This window comes from Aphis gossypii, chromosome X (assembly GCF_020184175.1).
Source record: "Aphis gossypii isolate Hap1 chromosome X, ASM2018417v2, whole genome shotgun sequence".
NCBI lineage: Eukaryota > Metazoa > Arthropoda > Insecta > Hemiptera > Aphididae > Aphis > Aphis gossypii.
In genome coordinates, this window is record NC_065533.1 from 21,614,503 (window position 1) to 21,635,333 (window position 20,831).

At 34.6% G+C, this 20,831-nt stretch overlaps 1 protein-coding gene across 2 annotated transcripts in view; it reads left to right on the forward strand.

The window, feature by feature from the left end:
* The window catches only part of LOC114119693 (E3 ubiquitin-protein ligase mind-bomb-like), a 43,419-nt gene that overhangs the window by 20,686 nt on the left and 1,902 nt on the right, over positions 1–20,831 (forward strand). The window contains exons 10-13 of one of the 2 annotated variants that reach the window (XM_027981356.2): positions 18,180–18,429; positions 18,529–19,026; positions 19,109–20,175; positions 20,455–20,737. In XM_027981356.2, the coding sequence (XP_027837157.2) occupies positions 18,180–18,429; positions 18,529–19,026; positions 19,109–20,175; positions 20,455–20,737 (2,098 nt within the window). Of the gene's footprint in view, positions 1–18,179; positions 18,430–18,528; positions 19,027–19,108; positions 20,176–20,451; positions 20,738–20,831 lie in introns of both variants that reach the window. The other variant, XM_027981355.2, reaches the window with a different exon arrangement.

Genomic DNA, 20,831 nt, shown 5'->3' on the forward strand with positions numbered 1-20,831 from the left:
AATACAACTTAGAATTGTCTTATTGAATATTCTTTATATTCTTTATAATATTTCTTGAATATTTTATGTATAAAATCTTACATAAGTATGACATTCTCAAACAATAAGTTAATGTCTAATTTTATGCGACAAATGCACAAATGCTATTAATTTAATTAAACGAATGACCATTTTATGAAAAAGTGTATGTAAAATACGTTTCTATTTAATGAAAAGATAGATTTCACGAAGTAGTAACAACATATTATTTAAGTATTAAAAATATTTTTTTAAATTATTAGATTGTGAAAAAATAGAGTAAAATAAAAAAGTATTAATACATTTAAACATTTATTACTTTCTTGTCAGAACTGTAGCGCATATAAAAATAATAAATGAGTAATTATACTTGAAACTGACACTGTTAAAAAAAAATGATTAATTCATATCGTGTTAAAAAAAAAACAGAGACAGCAGTCATCGGTTACAATTGTCTAGACATTAGTTATCGTGCGTTCTGGGGTATATTATATTAATATGTATATATTATATATTTACAAAAAAATATTTGTGACCAGAGTAGGCATATAGACATTTATAAATCCAATACAATAAATACTAATATATAGGTTTTTATTATTTATTTCAATCCACAGTCATGTATATACATCCCAATAAAATAAACGCATTTTGTTAGCCATAGAATGTTTACCAAGTTCTAACTCTCAATTTTGTTATAATATGTATGACGTAAAGACTAAATAGTAATAATATATTATGATACTTATAATATTTGTTCATCCCACTGTTTTAATTTTTCTAGTGTGCTTAGCTTAGAACAGGGATACTTTAAAAGGGAGTTTCATAGCGAATATTTATGAGTATGCTGTACATATCAAACGATTTAACGAATAGTATTTAATTTGCTAAGTTTTGTGTTCGAGATCAACAACTAAAAATTACTAATAATTATGAAAATTATGAAAGTTTTAGGTTACTCATGCCACTGCAGTTAAAAAAGATAGTTAAAAAGATGCGCGATGACTGGAGAGTTCGGTATATAATATATACACCGAGCGTTAGTATTTCGAAGGGACATTAAATTACAATATACTCGGGTATTGGGGGGGGGGAGGAGTGGGAACCGGGCTTCAAAGAACGAATAGTTGTTATTAACTTCGTTGTATGTGTCGTGTTTACGTTTTAAAGCACGCATCGTGATGCTGCCAGTATAGTCCTACGACCGTGTCTGGTTGCTAAGGATCGGGGTCCCACTGGGCAATCGGTAGTCAAGAATAAAGATCATATTATTATTATGTTATAGTCTGACGACCCTGCGATTCATAAATATTTATATATTGGTGCGATGGCGCGGAAAAACTACGGCCACCGCCACCGCCGCCGCCGCCGTTGTACTGCTCTTCTCTCGTCATCGCGCCGTGGCGTTGAAACAATACGACGGTTATTCGCCTCAAGCCTATTCCCGACACCGCTCGCGAGTCTCTCTCCGCCCGTACAGCATTACAGCGTACACGGTCCCGGGCCCGCCGCCGACACTACGCATCGCTGTTACGCTCGCGCCAGCTCTCTCGCCCACCTCGCCGCTCCATCTCCTCCGACCAGCATCGGTCCGCGTCGACGATCGTTTACCGCCGCCGCCGCCACTGTGCAATCGATACCACCGCCGGTGGTGTCGTCGTCGACGCCGTCGTCGCTTTATGGGATGGGCCCCGGTGCGCGCGCGCGCTCTCTCGTGTGTGTGCTCGGTGATTTTCGGGGGGAGGGTAAGGGGAAGGGGTAGTCGACGACGACGACGACGACGACGACGATGAAGAAGATGTGTATAAACTCTCTGTGGCGTTAACGATGCGCCGCCACCGCCACGGTCGATTTTCGCGCACGGAACGGATCACTGTACCCCATTTATCGTGCCTCCGTCCCTTCTTCGCGAGACCCCCTCCCCACACTCGTACCCTACTCTAGGAACGCGCTCGCCGTACACGTATATGTAGCGTCTAAGACGCGCGTGGTTATAAATACTTTCGGCCGCCACCTCCGGCACGCCTTATCCGTATCGCTGAATCCTTCAATAAAGTACAACTCACACACACACACATATATTATAGACAAAAAAAAAGAGGAACCGGGAACGTTATGTATACCTAATATAGTTCGTACGCATGCACGAACGGTTGACGTTCGTGAGCCATTATTTCTGGTAGTTATCGTAAAACAAATCCGTAGCTGTTATAATATCAGGGGCGGCCAAACAGTCGATCGTGTTAGAATTTGTTTTTAGGGCCACCAGCCCTTTACGTTTCTTTATAATTATAATTATTCAATAATAAAACAAAAAATTTCTATGAAAGTCGATCCTCAAGGATGAAGTATATTTTAGTAGATCGTGACCAAAAAAAGTTTGGCCACCTCTGTGTTACATCAATGTCATGTATTATTATAATATTATATAAATTGACAGATTGTGTACAAATAATAATTATACTCGATTGGTTTATTTGTAATATGTACATGTATAATTGTATCGCGCACTCGCTCGGGTATCTGTTTGTCGACCTATAAATTGATCATAATCACCGAGTCATAGTTCGTCTATGATGATTTAGTGTAGTCGTCGTGTATATGTATACGAGTCAATATTACCCCGAGTAGACGCTATATACGCCTGTAAACGTGTAAATACACGTATTATTTACACGTAACGTGTACTCGGCATAAACTAAATGTTAGAGAGCATAATAATAATAATCATACGAATCTCTGAAGTGTACATATACAAATATAGCTAACTCGCAGTAGCCGGTATAACTGTGTGTAAACTTTGGCTCTCGTGCGCGTTTACCGGTGACGGGAGTTAATAATAACGCAATAATTATAATCATCGTAGTAACGTTATACGCGATGACAGCCGACGCGCTCGCTTCACGTGCCAACCATCCGAAAATTAAATTATTAACCGGTATTAAAAGTACGCGTCTATAAATAATAATCGTGGTGAAAAGCTACCGTAAAATAATTTTATTGTTTTGTAATAATAATAAATCATAAGCTAATCGCGAGAGCAATATATTATAACGTTTACAAACTTTAAATAAATGTATCTTTTGTAAAAAAAAAAAAAAGGTTACACGTCCTTTCGCGTATACCTGTAAACGGAAAACCTGTGTCATACACACACACACGACTCTTTATCGTTATTCATGACATTACACAATACATAATATTATTATAATTATTAAAGGGACGCACACGCGACGTAATATATGCAAAGTCGAACCCCGTGAAAACCGTACATTTCGGGGCCTCGGGGTCGCGTTCCTATATTATTATTATTATTATATTGCGAGTGCCTCCTATACGAATAATATATCATGTTATTGCTGAGAATACCTCGGAACACGCGTCGTATCACGGTTTAACGTCACACTTTTACCACCTCGCCGTTTACGCCGCGATCCCTATCTTATATTATAATAATATATAGTTTGTTACAACGTTAAAACAGTTTACATCACGGTATATACACAGACTTAAAATTTACGACAACATCCGGATCGCACATATAGGTATACAATATTAGTATATTAGTTTATTACATATTTTTTCAATTATTATAATATTATATTAAAGTCGCACTATAGCTGCAGGTGGTGGTGGGTGGCCGGTGCAGATGTGTAGCCCGGCCCGTCGCTCCATACTTCTTTACATTCCATACGTCGTTAAATTCGGCCAAACGGCTCGCGCACACTATGCGAACATACAAGAAGTACGGAACTCTGGTGCCGGGGTTTCCGCGTTCCGGCGTGATGCTGTGGCGGTGTCCTGTCCGGCCGATGAATCCCTCGTGACTCCGCAGCACTTAATATTATTTCCTCTACATACGTGTACTTTAACAATCGACGTGTGTCCCGCCTCTTCTATTCGATAGCCGTCGTACCCGGTGGCGCGACGGCCAACCACTTCCTCTACTATATACGTGCGGCGCGGTGCCAACGGCCCCGCGGATCGTCGCTAAAAATAATGTGGCAGCTCGCTGTCGCTATTATTAGACTGACCAGAACGATCCCCCTCCCGATCGTCCGCCGCGTCCCGTTTTATCCCGTCGGCGCCACGGCCGCCGAGTAGCTCGCCAAAATCCGTGCCACATCGCCCATTATCTATTTATAGCGTACTACGTGTACGATCCGGCGACGCGTGTACTTGTGTATTTTTAATTATACATCGATATGCAGTTAGTTGTCGCCGTACAGTGCAATGTAAATCGTAATGCCTACGGGCTGTAATACCATAATGTACTGTGTCGGAGCATACATTATGTATTGTAATTTGTAACTGCGGCGATAATACCACACGCGATTCGCGTGTAAGCCGGGAAACGTATTAATTATCGTTATAGGTATTAATATTATATTATATAATAATACGATGTACACGGAATAGTATAATAATATTGTAATCGTGTCGGGGGCGCTGTGAATTCGGGCTGCCGCCGCTATATAGTCACCGGGCTAAACTCCTCGTGCGTGGGTGTGTATGTGTGTGTGTGTGTGTGCTTCATGTACCGAATAATCGAATCGACTACGCGCCGTCGTGTACCGTTTGTGTGACGACGACGACGCGTATAATTATTTACGATTCGAAATTCCGTTACACTGTACGCGTGTGTGTACATAGTACATAGTATTGCATATTATAATATGCATTGTGTGTGAGTATGTGGGTGTGTGGGTATGTGTTGTGTGTGAGTATGCTGTGTGATGACGATAGTACTATATATGATTCCGGTGAGACTATATACTGCGACGCGCCGCGTACAGCGTCCGACCGACTTTGTTATATATACCTACCACTAATCGATTATACAATATTGTGTTCAATTTATACGATTTGACTGTGTTACAATATGTTGCATTGTATTATATTATAGAGATATAGATTAGATATAGAAATGTACTATAAAGACGAAAATTAAAAAAAAAAAAAAAATCTAAAAACTTATCCGAGACAAACGATTTTCAGGGATCAGAGTAATAGTAAACTTTAATAGTAACGCGTCAATTATATAACGTACATTGTTAGTGATCGGACCGAAGATGTGATATTACTTATATGTTGTGAAGTCGTCGTCGTCGTGACCGATCTCGTCCTGTCGTCGCCGCGTTGGTCGGTCCCGCCGTCCGTCGTCGCTGCTGTCTACAGTGACCGCGGTGTTTACCGCCGCCAAAGTTGTTTCGACCGTGTCCGTACATTTTGCCTCTCCGGTCGCTGCTGGTGTTCGACTGACGCCAAAAGCCGGCCTGCCGTGGCACTTATACGAGCCGTCCGTCCGACTATTGGCACACGCACCAGGTTCTCGAATCCGTAGCTGTTGCTTGCCTGGCCGTCGTCCCTCGTCTTCTACCCCACTCCTAAAAGATCGGACCTCCACCGTTGCCGCTTCTACCACCGTACACACGTTAACTGTATGTGTGTGTGTGTGTGTGTGTGTGTGTGTGTGTGTGTCTCTCTCTTTCTATACATAGAAGCATTCACATATAGCCCGAATGCGTGCGGCAGGAATGCGACGTCTCCTCGCCGCCGCGTGTGTGTGTTTATAATAAGCGCGGTACACACATGGCACACGTGTGTGTCGCACCGGTGGTGGCGGCGGCTCGTTCTTCCGCTGCAGCCACCGGTCCCGTTCTATAATAAAAACTACTCCTTTGCCTTCCACACCCGCGATCCCGAGACCCGCAGCATCGGTGACGTGAACGGGGGGCCCTCCGCGTTGGTCGTTCTCTCGTCGAGTATATACCGGAGGCGGTGGCGGCGGTGGCGGTTTGCTGCAGCTGCGGAACGTCGTCGTAGCAGTCGTTCGTTCGCGGGCACCCCGCGCCGCAAATCCCTCCCGCACCGTCGCGTATCCCTCCCGCCGCTCGCCATTTACGGTCATCTCTCCGAAGCTGTTCGAGAAGAGTCCGCGCGAGTATACGCGTTTATATACATGTATATACTTATACTTATATATATATATAGAGGTACTCGTACGTATAACATGTAAATGGGCAGGACGACTGTAAGCCGCTCGCGTACCGAGTTTCTAAAAATAACCGCCGCCGGTGCACCAGACTCCCGCGCATAAGTCGAATTACCGTTGCCTGTACGCGTGCCGCGTTATACGCGTATATTATTATCGCCCTTGCAGTCCCTCGCGTGTATATTTAAAACGCCCGAATAGACGCATCGCCGAACGAGGTGCGTGACGATTGGCAAGGGGCGAGAGGAAGCTCCGGCGAGGGGGAGGCTTGAGCGGCGCGCGTGTGTGTACGTGTATAATACGTGTCTGCGCGCACAGCGGCCGCAGCGACGGTGAAATACAACACCGCCGCCGCCGACGGTTGGTCGCGCGCGCACATACCACCTCACGTCGTCTGGTCGTCGTTACACTACGTGTGCAGAGCGTTTTCGCTGTTGACTGCACCGGGCCGGGGTTTCGGAAATGTACGTTTTTTTTTCCCATGTATACATATTTATGTTCAATATACATGCGAAATCGACAAAACTGAAAGTTTAAAAACATTTTACGGCCGCGATGACAGTCCGACCGAGACGAATATTATTGTCAACCCGCCAAAGTTTCGTAAAGCGAAAACACCGCACACACACACACACACGCGTGCGCTTACTCGATCGCACACACTTGCACACAAACGATGGCGATTCGCCGATCCCGTCGTATACGCGAGTATAATACAGTCTTCGCTATACAATATCGAGTGTATAGGGGGACGAGACTTTGGATTTTATTTTATTTCTTACAACCGTCTGATGTCATTAGTAGGCAGTAGATTTATGCACTTTTAAGATATATTATGTTCATGGACATTTAAAATGTCGCCGCAATAAATATACGCGCTAAATCGTGTATTTAATGTGGCGCTCATCAATATTATTATACAATAACCTTTAGTAAACGGACTTACTACAAATAATATAATATTATTTTTACGAGATAAAAAATACAAATAACATTAAGAATCGTTATTCATTTATAAATATGTTTTCATGTGTATAACCGTATATTAACATATATATTGGATTACACCAATTATATAAATATTATAAGCTGTACATAGGAAAATAATATGTAGGTAGTACATTTTATTACTATGTAAATATGAATCTTTGGAATCTATAAAGCATCATCACATCACGGTGTAAAAATATTAATTGATTTTGAAATAAAGTTGAATATCTGAAGTCAACTGTTTTAAAAATAATTATGGAATGTCATGAAAATATTTTTATGCGAATTCAAATGTTCTGTGTATGAAATGCTTTAATTAAATCGCGCTATCTATTTATGTTTACGTTTTAGTGTTTTACATATCTAAATCATATTTTTATCCAACGGCTTCTAATGAAAAAATAAAATGAATCTGCATGTTTAAATCCACTTTCTATTTATCGTTTACTAATAGCATCATTGCCGATGTATTGTGCATTGCAATTAAAAATATTTCGGTTACAACGATATCGGCTTAGAATTTAATATGCAATGAGTGAAATATCGGTAATCCTGTACACCTGGGAATACACCACCACGACTACTGTAATGCAAAAAAAGTAATTTATTACCATTTAGTTCAATATAATATAAACAAAAAATATTTAAAAAAACAACATACCTAAATATAATCTACAAATCTCTCTGTACGGACATTTGTTTTTTTTTTTTGCTTTGTTAAATAAGAAGCAATATTTGTCGACCTCACGCGATTTTTAAATGTATAAATATTGATTTTTTTTGTTTAATTTCTAACCGCTTTACTGTATAGTACTAATAATATCACGTGTACGGTCACGGTGCATTAATAAAATAATACATGATATTATTGATATTTATTTGTATTATAGATATTGTTTGTACGTGTATGTTGAAGTAGTTTGATTATAGAAATGATTTTCTTTTATGGTCGTGTCCACAAATTGCATCTGAAATAAATATAAAAATAAAGTACACACAATTTAAACCTAACTGAACTTAAACATATTTTAAGTATATATTTTTTCAAATAAGCACGTTTTTCAATGAATTATTTTTATAAAGGATTTATTTTCCCATTATACACATAACGATACGATACGATTGTGACTAGCAAGGGCGGATTCAGGGAAGGGTCACAAGGGCACGTGCCCTCAGTCAATTTTCTATCGAAAATGTTTTTAATGTAACTATGAGTATCATATAAATGAAAAATACAGTAAATAAGAATATTTATTATTATATTTATATAATATGTTCGTGTGTGATATTATACAATCGGAATTAAATATTAAATATATTACCAATTTTTTTTAAAAGTAATAGTATGTACTAATTGTGATTCAAATTATACAATTTATATGTACCTATAATTCCCCCCTATAAAATATCCAAGATCCGCCACTGGTGACTAGTGTGGACTAGAGAGCCCATATAGTATATAATATTATATTATTATCTAGGCTCTCTAATATGGACAATAGCTATTGTCTATAAATTAATGGCAAGGTCTATATGTAATATGTATTTATTATAATAATTAACCATCATTATCGTATTTGAAGTGAACATTTAATTTATTTTTCATTGGTTATCTAATCTATAATTGTCTAAAATGTATTTTATAAAATGAAAATTTCACTATAAATTATGGCGTAGAAGATATTTCCAAATTTATAATTTAAGTACTCGATATCAGGTAAATTTTCCATATTATCGTTTTAAAATTTAAATATTTTTTATCTATCATCTATGTATTAATAATAATTATATCATATTTTGATAATATGTTGGTTACATTAATAATAATATGTTACATACAATAACAATCAACAAAAAGCCAAGAACATAAAATATTATTTTCTCTGGAAAAGTCCTGATCTCAAAAACTATACAATATACGCATATAGGTACTCTCAAAAGTAGTACTTATTGATTTTTAATTTCTTTTATTTATTACTTATTAATTTTATTCAATACTAGAACACTTGTAATTTGGTGTGTAGAGTCCATAATAGGTAATATAATTTTTATTTTCAATAACTACCTACCTATATACTATAACCTATATATGTATATTTTTTTTAGTTATTCGCTATCAATATAAAATATATTTATTTTAAATAGTCTGTAAATTCATCGCATAACTATACGCCGTTTAAAATTACTTTTATTTATTTCTTCACTTAATAGTTTCTAATTGTATTTTTGTAATATTGTATAAATTTAAGAGAAAAAAACTCACATTAACTATTATATGATCCAACTTTTACAACAGATGTGTAAAAATAGTAATCTTAATACTCTTTTTGAAATTGGAACAGGAAAGACTTTAGACTTTTATGGGAAATAATGTTTCTTACTTTTGAAAATAACATCTTGCAGGCCAAATGATACTAATAGTTTTCCTTCGTCTCCTGCAGCTGTTGACAATATATACCTACGTACGCGCACAGTCGTTGGAACCTAAATCACCGGTGTGGTATTTATTGTAAAGGTTATATTTTAGAAAATATTGAAATAAATACAAAACTCAATTATACGTGTTAAGTATTTAAAATAAACTACTTGAGGATTATTGTTAGCATAAATGCGATGTAATAAAATAATCAAATAATCTAATACTCGAATACTCGGATAAAAATGTCCTTGATAACCTTGATTGGAAAACAATTTTTATAAAAAAACCTATTTCGATAAAAATATCTTTAAACACTGAAATAACCAATTATTATTCGCATTATATACCTTTTTTTCTTTTCTTTTTCGATACTTGACATTAATTTTAATTATAAATAACAATGTAAAAGTTACAAGTAAATCAAACAAAATATAGAGTGTTTTATTTGTGTTAAAAACAGCATAAAATCGTTTTTAAGAATACTTCAAACGATTTATATATAAAACAAAAAAATCTAACGAGCGAACACTCCATAAAGTATTTTGTATTTGAACTTGTTTAACGCTATAACTTCACGCTGCACGCACCACACATGTATAACACGTTGGCTATATAATATCGCTGCCGCCTTCGCGTGTTTATAATATTTAATCGTCGTACGCTTAAATTAGTGATGTTTTTGGCTGTGTATCGAATAATGTACTATAATAATATTATGCAGCCGAATTCCTGTAAAAATTATTTTTATCGTGCCTAGATGATACTTACATTGTATTGAACACCCCTGAATGGCGCTTATAGAAGCAGAAAAGAAAGCAATTTCTTGTCACATACATTTTAGTGTAGACTGTAGAGGCTAATTACAAAGAAAACATAATTCAAAATTCGCTGTATTTATGAGTGATATATTATGTAGACTGCAGTAGAGTGACCTTATTCCAATCCATAATGGTGTGGAACCTTTGTTTTGACCCTTTCTCCCTGATATTATTTGCAAAATAAATCAAAGTATATTCGTGACGATTTAGTACGAGTATGAAGTATGGCTTTGGATTTTCGATTTTAGCTTATAATATATATTTGCTATTGGCAACACGTCACTTGAGTTTATAGGGACTATTCGTCAAAAGTTGTTATCTCCGTCCCCAAAAAAAAAAATCAAATTCGGTTGGTGGTTGTGTAAAATCGATTCACTAATATGGTAAGTTATTCGACGGAACAAACCGCTATCACTGCAAGTTTCCCATCTACTCTATATACCAACTGCTGTATATCCAACAATCCGCGGTCACTTCATCCCGGCTGCGGTTTTGATCCAACTAAATCCTTTTCGACCGTTATAATCTCCTATATCTGGATGGTTAGCTCACAAACTATATAGACTAGACTAGATGATATTTTATACTACAGTGGTGACCGCGTCACTGCTACTATATCGTATATTATGTTCCGATATTCGTTCCTTTTATAAAGTTCTTTCTATATTTTAAGTGTTAAACCATTTTTTTAATTACATTTTAAATAAGATCCTTAGATCATTTATAAAGTAATACACGTATAAATTATGTAATATGTATATAAATTTAAAATAATATTATTAAATGTCCGACCACCAAACTTGATCATTTTCTAGGTTTCTATGTATTTTTTTTAAATAGTTATTTTATTCATCTTAATATTGCACCATTAGGGTATTTATTTGTATTAATATTATTGTCATGTTAGATATTTCTTATAAATACCTCATCATTTTTAATAATAATAAAGAGTAATTTGGGCACCGCTCTACTATAAACGCAGCAAATGCTTATAGAATAATATTATATATCATTGTTTACGAAAAATGATTCTGAGCATAAATGGTAATGGTAATGTTAAATGGCCATTTAACATATATCACTAATTATATTTTCTGATATGGTTTTTTGATATTTCTACATTTTTTTATTTTACCTATAGTATTATAGTAGGTAGATTTAATTTTTGCAGAAAACCGAAGTTTTCTAATTGGCCGAACACTTTTTTATCGACATAAAAAAAAAAAATCAATAAAGTGTTAATTGTCTACAAATTACATAAAAAGAGCCAAAATATTTTGTACCATTTATAGGGTTTCTACGGTTACTCATTTTTGAATTGTAACAAAATAAAGAATCAATTTTTTCAAAAACTGATTAAGCGCAAAATTTCCCATTTTTCCTTAATAATATTTTTGATTTTCTTGATTATTTAGAAAAGTACCTACTGAGAATTTTACCTTTGTCTTCTAACCCTTTAATGTACCAACTAGATCCAATATTCTGCCAGAAGTCAACCTCTTACGTCATCACTTTTATTGCTCCAAGAAATTATGGGTATATTAAATTTAAATTCAATGGTAAATCATTACATATAAGTAAAACAATTCTGAACAGATATGACGGTATGTTAGAGACAGCCTCTGTTTCTAAGGATGTTTTATAATATATTATACTATTAGGATAAGTTGAACTAATTTATGCCAAAAACATCGCCTGTGTTTATAAGTAATTATTATTAAAATATTATATTAATTAATTTAATATTATATTCTTATTAAAATATTAACTGTATAAGCTAATAATTTATACCGTCATAGTAAAATGGTAATAATAAACATAATTGCATGTCAACAAATTTTTTTCAGTAGCTTGTGTTGTAGTATAGACATTATTTAAACATATAATACCAGCTTAAGTTTTCCTATTGTAATAATGAAAAAAAAAATTTAAAAGTTAAAATCATTTTCAAATAGACTGAAAATATATAAAACAAACTAACCATTATCGTTAAATTCGTTTACCACTCAGTTTCAGGTTTAATTACAATTCCGGGGTCAATTTACTTTTATTTTTGCTCAATGTTTACGTTTACTATTTTATTTTATTACGGACTTGGAAACTACCCACAAGTTGTTAATTAAAGCTTATTTTGATTAACTTTATTACAAATTACATTTTTTTATTTTGGCCACGTGCTATAGTGTCGTATTTACTTAAAGGATTATGAGTTTCCAACTCTGATCTTAAAGAATTTTTATTTTTTTGTTAACATGAATATCTTAAAACTTTGAAAAATCTACAAAAAATATGTATATTGTATAAGTATAGTTAAATTAGAAATAGCTCTTGTATAGTTAATTTTTATTTTAGTGCAACAGTTATTTTGTTACGATGATTTGAAGAAATAGGAAAATAGGCATTGTAATAATACAAAAAAATTGATATTGTATTTTGAAAGTCAGAACAAACATTTAGACATTTTACACGTTTCTATGATTATGTGTTACAACTAGCTTGTCAAAAAAGTCCAATTAATATTGTGGCTAAAAAATAAAATCGAGTGTCATAGAGGGTACCGGATTTTCTGTATTCGACGTTAATAAATACTTTAAGTACATTAGAATTATACACGACTAGTATTCCATGTCGTACGCGAAAAAATAAATGTAACTGCGGCAATTCGATCACGTTGCGTAACTACAACGACCAAGAATTGTTTGTGCAAATGTATTACTTAATTTCTTTATATTTATCAGTTATTACACCGTGTATTTTTTTTTATTTTTAATCATTTTAAAATAGTAATAGTAGTTGGTATATTATTATCTATAATATTATATGCTATACTATATGTAGATACTCGCAACACGTATACTGACACGTTTAATATAATATTATATTCAAACTTAATTATTACAATGTTTCCGACGAGCATTTTCAGTTTCTTTTTGAGAACAGGATCCCTGTAGGTCGGTAGGACTACAACGATGATGAGTCGGTAACTCGATACCACCGCCAAATCCGTCACGCCTCGCGGTCATTACCCCTGTTTCTGCTGTTGACTTATTTTTATAAGTCCCGTGCGCGCGGTGATATATATATATACAGCCGTACATCCATGTATATGATACACTGGTCGCGTACTGCAGGAGATGTGTCTTCTTCTGTCTGAGACGATATCTTGTACACATACTAAATGTAAAAACTCATAGATACAATAGATACACGGTGACGTTGAGTTTTGTTGAAAAAAATGGTTGAATTCTAACTAAACCCACCACTGCCCGCATCTATTCGCGCGTGACCCGTGGGGTGTATATCGATTTCGCCAATGCCCAATTTTGTATCGAGTTCGCCGTCTGGTTCCGCTGAGATTTTAATTTATAAAAAAAATAAAAAGCCACTTACAGTTTAATTTATATTTTAAATAAAATATTATTATTAATATTATTACAATTAGACTTTCGCCTTGTCGAGATTATTATAAAATAAAAACGTAAATTATGTAAAAATTGCTAAATATACTTTAAACGTATGTCTTTTTCAACCATTTTTATAAATTTAAAGTTTAGTAAAATGTAGACTCGGTAAATAGATATTATAATTGTTGAATTAAATAGCCACCTGAGCTTATATATAATATGTATTTGGAAATAGGATGCTTTAACAGAATCAATAAATCCAAAATAGTAAAACGTGTTAAAATACTATTTTCACCCTTATTCTCAGTAATATCGTTAAAACAGGAATGTATCAAAGGTGGCGAATACCATAGGGCATAGAGATATGTATGCCGACATTCTAATATTAAACATAATTTTTTTTTAACTAATTGCGAAGGGAGGAATGTGAGGTTTGTCAACAAATTACAAACACTATATATTCAAGAACACTTTTATTTTATGCCCGTTTTATATATAAAAGCCGAACTTCTACGCCCACTTTCTTAAATTTTTAATATGATAATTATTCCTATATTTATCATTGGATAGTTTTTAAATATTGAGCATGTGTTCTGTTATTTCTAATAAAACGCAAGCAGTATTAGTTTCATCCATTTTTTTTATGATTTAATCGCAGTCATCAAGAAAAATTAACTTTCACAACTGTGTGTAAAAACGAATATGGATAGATTTTTAGTAAAAAATATGTCGAAAAAGTAAGTTTCTAACTTACTTTTTATAATTGTGTAGAAACTATATTATTTAGAAAAAATGAATATTGATGGATTTCGCTATTGTTTTTCATTAAAAGCAAGATTGAAGAATGAAATAAAAATATTTTTGCGTGTCGTTAAAATAACATGCTACTCTTCCATAGAGTCGATTCGTAGATAATATACCTAACGTAGACTTTCTACTAATATAAGATATTGATGATGATTGAAATTATCTAATTTTCGAAAAGGTTATGTATGGAGGTGTTTATTTAGATAAAATATATAAATATATATATTTTTAATTTTTTATATTTTTGAATAGAATTACGAAATTGAAATTAAAAAGAACATTGCTTCTATGACTTTTAATTTAATTGCTCATATCCAAAAAATAAACTGCATTTTTGAAATTTGTTACTGCCCAAATTAAGTTTTTGCCATTTCAAAACTTTGAAGTGTTATAATTGCGATGTATCTAACTACTAGCTGTATACGAGTAGCAAGAGTACTTTATTCATATTAACGTTAACATATTATTTTTTTACCCATCTACACCCTCAGGTTATTTTAGACGGTTTAAACTCATCACCTTTAGATAAGTATATCATATATTGCTTTGGTTATATTAAATAATATACATATATACGTCAAATACGGAAAGTTGTGGGGCATGTGCGTGTATAAAATAAATATTAATTAATAGTTATGTCCGCGCGCATAAAGACCTCCGTCCCAATCCGTAGGCGGGATAGGGTCTCTTCTCAAAAGCCCGAAACATCAAACGAATAACATGTATATTATATAAAAGCCAATTATAATATGCATAATATAATACATGTATGATGTGATGGGATATATATGTGTGTTGTGCGCGTCGATCCGGTGATGGCGGTGGCGCAATTTATGATTACGATATGTTTTACTATACAATATTGCACGTACTACATCTATCATGTGTACACATAAATAATAGTATATTTATATATATTGACATAAAGAAAACGATAACCCCGAGGGGATGAGAAAGATTACCCGGATTCAATAAACGTTTCAATAAAAAAAAATTATATATATATATATATATTTATATTGAATGATTCAAAATGTATGTTACAACCATTTTATCATATACCTATACAATATATTCATAATAAATAAAAATGTTTTGTACTAAAGTTTTTTTTTATTCAGAAGTATTTAAAATGATCAGTAATTTTATGTATATTTTTTTACAATATTTTAGGAGGGTTTTGGGGATAAACTTAAGAAATTAAATGAAAACCTATAGTTTTTGCAACCTCAACGTAAATAATTTTTTCGGAATATTTCGATACTTAAAAATTAAAATTTGGACGAGTAGTTAATGAGATATAAAGTATTTAAAGTTAGTTAAACGGATTTGCGTGATAAAGAAATACCCCGCAAGACATTAGTCTACTACTCCACTCACCAAAACTTTGGATTTCTTAAGTTGATCCTCAAACCCCAAATATTGTAAAAAAAAAAAAATTATAAAAATTACTAATCAATTTAGGTAAAAATTGTTGTCTATTGTGAATAGATAATTATATAATGTATATATTATGATAAAATGGTAGTAACATAAATGTTGAATCACTACCTATTCGATTATAGTCTCGATTATAGATATATAAATTTATATACGATTCGAGTGCTTTGGCACTCCACTTGCAGTGGTGACGATAGCCCCTATCGTGTATAATCACTCTCGCGCATCATGCTTCTTTTTTTTCGTCCAGCGCAAATTGAAAACACTGTAAAGCTCTCGCAACCACGTATTGGTATAATATAATAATTTATGCACGCATAACCTGTGGCGCAAGCTGCAGCTTTCAATATATTTAATATTAGTCCGCTATACATCACTATGCTATTAACGCATCTATAACTATTGGGTGGTGTATGTATTCCCAAGTCCTTATACCATAGAGTAAAACAAATGTGTACAATACAAATTTTATCTTGGTTCTTAGATTCTGAACGGAGTGATGAATGTATTGATTTTACAATGATGTGTGTGTTTTTTTTTGTGTCTGTCATCACGTTTTGGAGCAGTAAAAATGCTTCGATTTTTAAACTCAGCCCGGTTTCTAATAAGAAAGTGAATCCAGTTGGTACTTTGGGGGGTCAGAAGTAAAAAATTTCCAAAAGTTTTCAAAAGCGTCTGGAAAACCTCTAAAAAAGTAACAGAAAAACAGGCATTTTCTCGCAAAACCAGTTTTTGACAAATTCCATAATTTTATTTTACTGTAACTCAAAAAATAATAACTGTAAATACTTAAAATTTTCACCAAATTTTTATGTTAGTATTATCTATATACAGTTAAATTTTCAAAAAATTTTGATTTTTTTTTGAGTTATTTATAGACAAATAAAATTTTCAATTTTTCTGAAAATTTTTTTTTAAAGTGTCAATAAAATTTTTTCGGTCGAGTCAAAATACTTGAAAATTTAATACAAAGTTTTTCATTAGTTATTCTTAAAGTGATTAAAAAATTATAAGAACACATAGGCACAATTTTTTTTTTAGCATGTGAAGTTCAAATATTGACAAAATTTCGTCAAAATCATGAATATTTTCAAATTATTTTGTAGGTATAAATCATAAAAAAATTTGCAGAAGTAGCTAAGAGTTGAAAATTTAATACAAGATTTTTCATGAGTTTAGCTTATAATAATTATAACAGAACTTAAATTTTGGTGTATTCAAGCCATTAAAACATAAACCACCTTTTTCACCAACCACTGGAAATTATATCCTAGGCTGACAAATCATCTTCGTTTAGAATCGTTTTTCGTATACAATGATACCTATCATTGGATTCAAATTTAACACTCTTATAATATATAATAGTGATCCACACTGCACCTAATGTACAACAGAACGGTAACCACTTACCCGCTTTTTCTAGTGCTGTACATACTATTTAATAATTAATAATCATGCAGATGATATTCTTTAACTTATACAGAAATATAAAAAACCACTTATGTTTAATAATATGTATTTTTATTGGTTTTTTTTTTATTATTATAAATAATAAATACCTATACATTATCAAAAACCACGCAGTCAGCAAATTATAATACCACTTTAATGCAATAAAGTGTTATAATAATATTTCAACATGTAATTATGAACATGCAAAACAAAACTTCGTGTATTATAAGTCACCTTAAATTAAAAAACATATTGCTAAAATCAAAATTTAATAAACAAATGTATTATTTTGTATATTTTGTGGCGTACTCACGACAGTTTTTATTAAATTATTGTTTGCCGTAGAATCTTATTTTAAAAGTATTTGGGAACAAATATTTTAGAATTTGAATTGGGACGGACTATTTGTTTTGAAAATAGGTTTTTGTATATAAAAACGTGTGTGCATACGACTTATGTTCATAAATAGATGTGTTTATACCGAGGATTATTTATACATCAATAAAGCTCTCACAGATAGCAAACGCTCTGTCGAACCCTTCAAATTTGCTTGCATCGTATTCGGCACAATAACTAAATAACCTAACATTGACATCGATATTAATACATTTTGATTTATTATAGCGTACCGGGTAGAGGCCACCATATTTTCCCACGAGCAACCTAACACGGAAAAACGGGAAAATGCGGGGGCTCCTTAAGTCTCAACTTATATACATAATACATATTACATATAATATTATTTTAGCACCGAGCTAATCATGTTTTTATAAAAGTATCACGTTGTTATTATTCTTTTCAATTAATCTTCAACGATTGATCTTATGTCGTTACAGAGCTACCGCTATTATATTGGACTGGATTGCCACAAACGGCGGCCGTGGCAATAACGGTCATCGCTTTTGGGTCGTGGATGAGCCTAAGGATGATGGATACACCGCTTTACATTTGGCTGCTCTTAACAATCATCACCGCGTGGCATCGTTGCTGCTGATTCGTGGCCGGGCCGACCCGAATAAACGAAATGTCAATAAGCAAACGGCTCTTCACTTAGCCGTGGAACGTCAACACGCAGATATCGTCAAGGTATATAGGGTCATATACAACAATGATTTATCTATGTACTCGTTTTACTTGCTATTACCATACTTATATGCATATTTTGGTTATATTATCTTTCCGTAGCTGCTTGTTCACCATGGTGCTGATCCAAACATACCCGACAAGGACGGCGACACTCCCATGCATGAGGCTTTGCGCCATCACACATTACTGCAACTTAAAGCAGTCGGTGCACCACCTCCGCCTGGGGTGGGCTATGGAAACAGTCGTAGGGATCCCAACACCAAATTCCGTACAGACGGCGGCGGTGGCACGTTGTTACGCAACTTCCTTGCCGGTAACAGAGTCGTACGTGAATTCCGGGAAGTAACAAACGAGATCAATCAGCCGTATACCGTCAGCGTAACTACTACTACTAGTCCATGTCCCGTTGAAACAGCGAGGACACTTTGGGCGGCCAAGGGTCCCGCGTACATAGAAATGTTCGCTTCACCAATATCCGCGGTACAGAGATTGATGGCCGAGCTACTTGGAGCAGCCGATGAGTTTAGACGATTACGCATAAGTACCAATGGTGACGTAGATTCTGATGATGATAATACAGACAACGATGTTACCCAGGTAAGGACTATATTTATACATACAATTTACTAATATCAAAACAAGCTAAATCGTTTTATTTATTTTTTTATGTATAATATAGCCTGCTCTGAACAACAGACCACAACCGATTAAAAATAATAAATCGAAAAAAGTGATCAACCATCGTCGGATTAAGAAATCTCCATTGCGTACTATACGGCAGCAGACCGTTGACGATCAAACTGGTCCTCGGTTAGCTGGAGAGGCACGTGCTGCTGCCCTGGAAGCCGCTATGGCTATTTCCGGTTCCAAAAGTCGAGATCTTAGAGAACGACCTACACGTTCTGATCAACAAGTAGCTGGAGAAGGAAGCTCTGGTATTCAGACTGCAGTTTCTGGACCAGGTAGCCGAGATATTTTCGGACGGCCCACGCGTGGCCCAGTGTCTCGGTCTGCACCAGCTTCACCAATTAATGGAAACGTGATTCCTCCACCACCAAATGCTACCGTAGTTGTTTGCGTGCTCGCTGGAACAGGACGCGCTGATTTGTGGGTGCGTAACAACCGAGGACAAACGCCTTTGGATCTTTGTTCAGCCGATCAGCCTTTGCGCCAAGCTTTGATCAAGTGCTGTGTTGCTGCCGCTCATGCTCGAGTCGCTCAAGAAACTAACGTCACCACTGCCACTGTGGAGGAAGCCCATAGTTCCAGGGCACCGACTCTCACTGAAGAGTGTCCTCAGAAATCCCAACTAATGCTTCACAACATGCCGCCCGATTACTCGATTAATGCGCCATATCGCGATGCATATGCTCCAATGATGTCAAAAGAGACAGATACAAAAGATTGCACCAAGACATTCGCAACTCGAAGTAACGCAGATTTCCTTCAACTATCGTCATCAGTGGCAAATCAGTTTATGCGTATCGGCCTTCCTCCCCCGTTACCTGGTATGATGATGTTAGACGATCGTACTCCAGCGGTGCTTTTGGATGATGGGCCCTCTACTTCCGGAGCTGCGATGTCCCAAGGTGGCATTACTGGAGAAAGAGTGGATAACAACTTAACGAGAGAGACAAACAATCAAGTTGATAACAATGATCCGGAACCAGATTTTATGGACGATGACAGTATTTTAAGCATCACTAATGATAATGGAAATATAACGATTGAGAGTTTTAATAACAGGTAAAGTTTCAACGTTATAAATGTATAATTTTCTAAGACATGTTTTGGCTTAATTTTTCATTTATACTTTAAACTATTACTTCAGTAATACCATGATATAAAATGTAATTAATATAAATTATATGCTCTGATAAAATGTAATTTTGGAGTCACACTTTAGAAATAAAAATTTTTGAATCCTAAAATATATTTTTATCTTAATATTATAATACATTAAATCATTACTAGTATAATTATTATTTTAGTTAATCTCCGTCCTCTTTTTGCTTATTGCAGCAGATCACCTGCTGCACAAGATCAGTTGGATATAGCCGCCGGTGGAAGCAACACTAGCACACCTTCTACTTCGTGTGATCTGTCAGTTATAAATAATACCATGTCCCGATCTCGAGGCAAACGGACTAACGAGCTAGAACAGAAACAGATAGACATTGCGAATGCACAAGTACAGGAAGAACGGCAAAACCCTCCTATGGATGTGGCAGCGGCAAACCCTCAAAATGTTCAGGATCCCGGACTAGTCGAAAAACTCATGCAGCAGCTGAATGATCTCAAGGAAATGGTACGAGTATAAAATGATTAGTATAATAATATAATTAATAACTTTACTATAGTCATGATTTACATAGATTTTTTTCTTATCATGCATTTTTTTT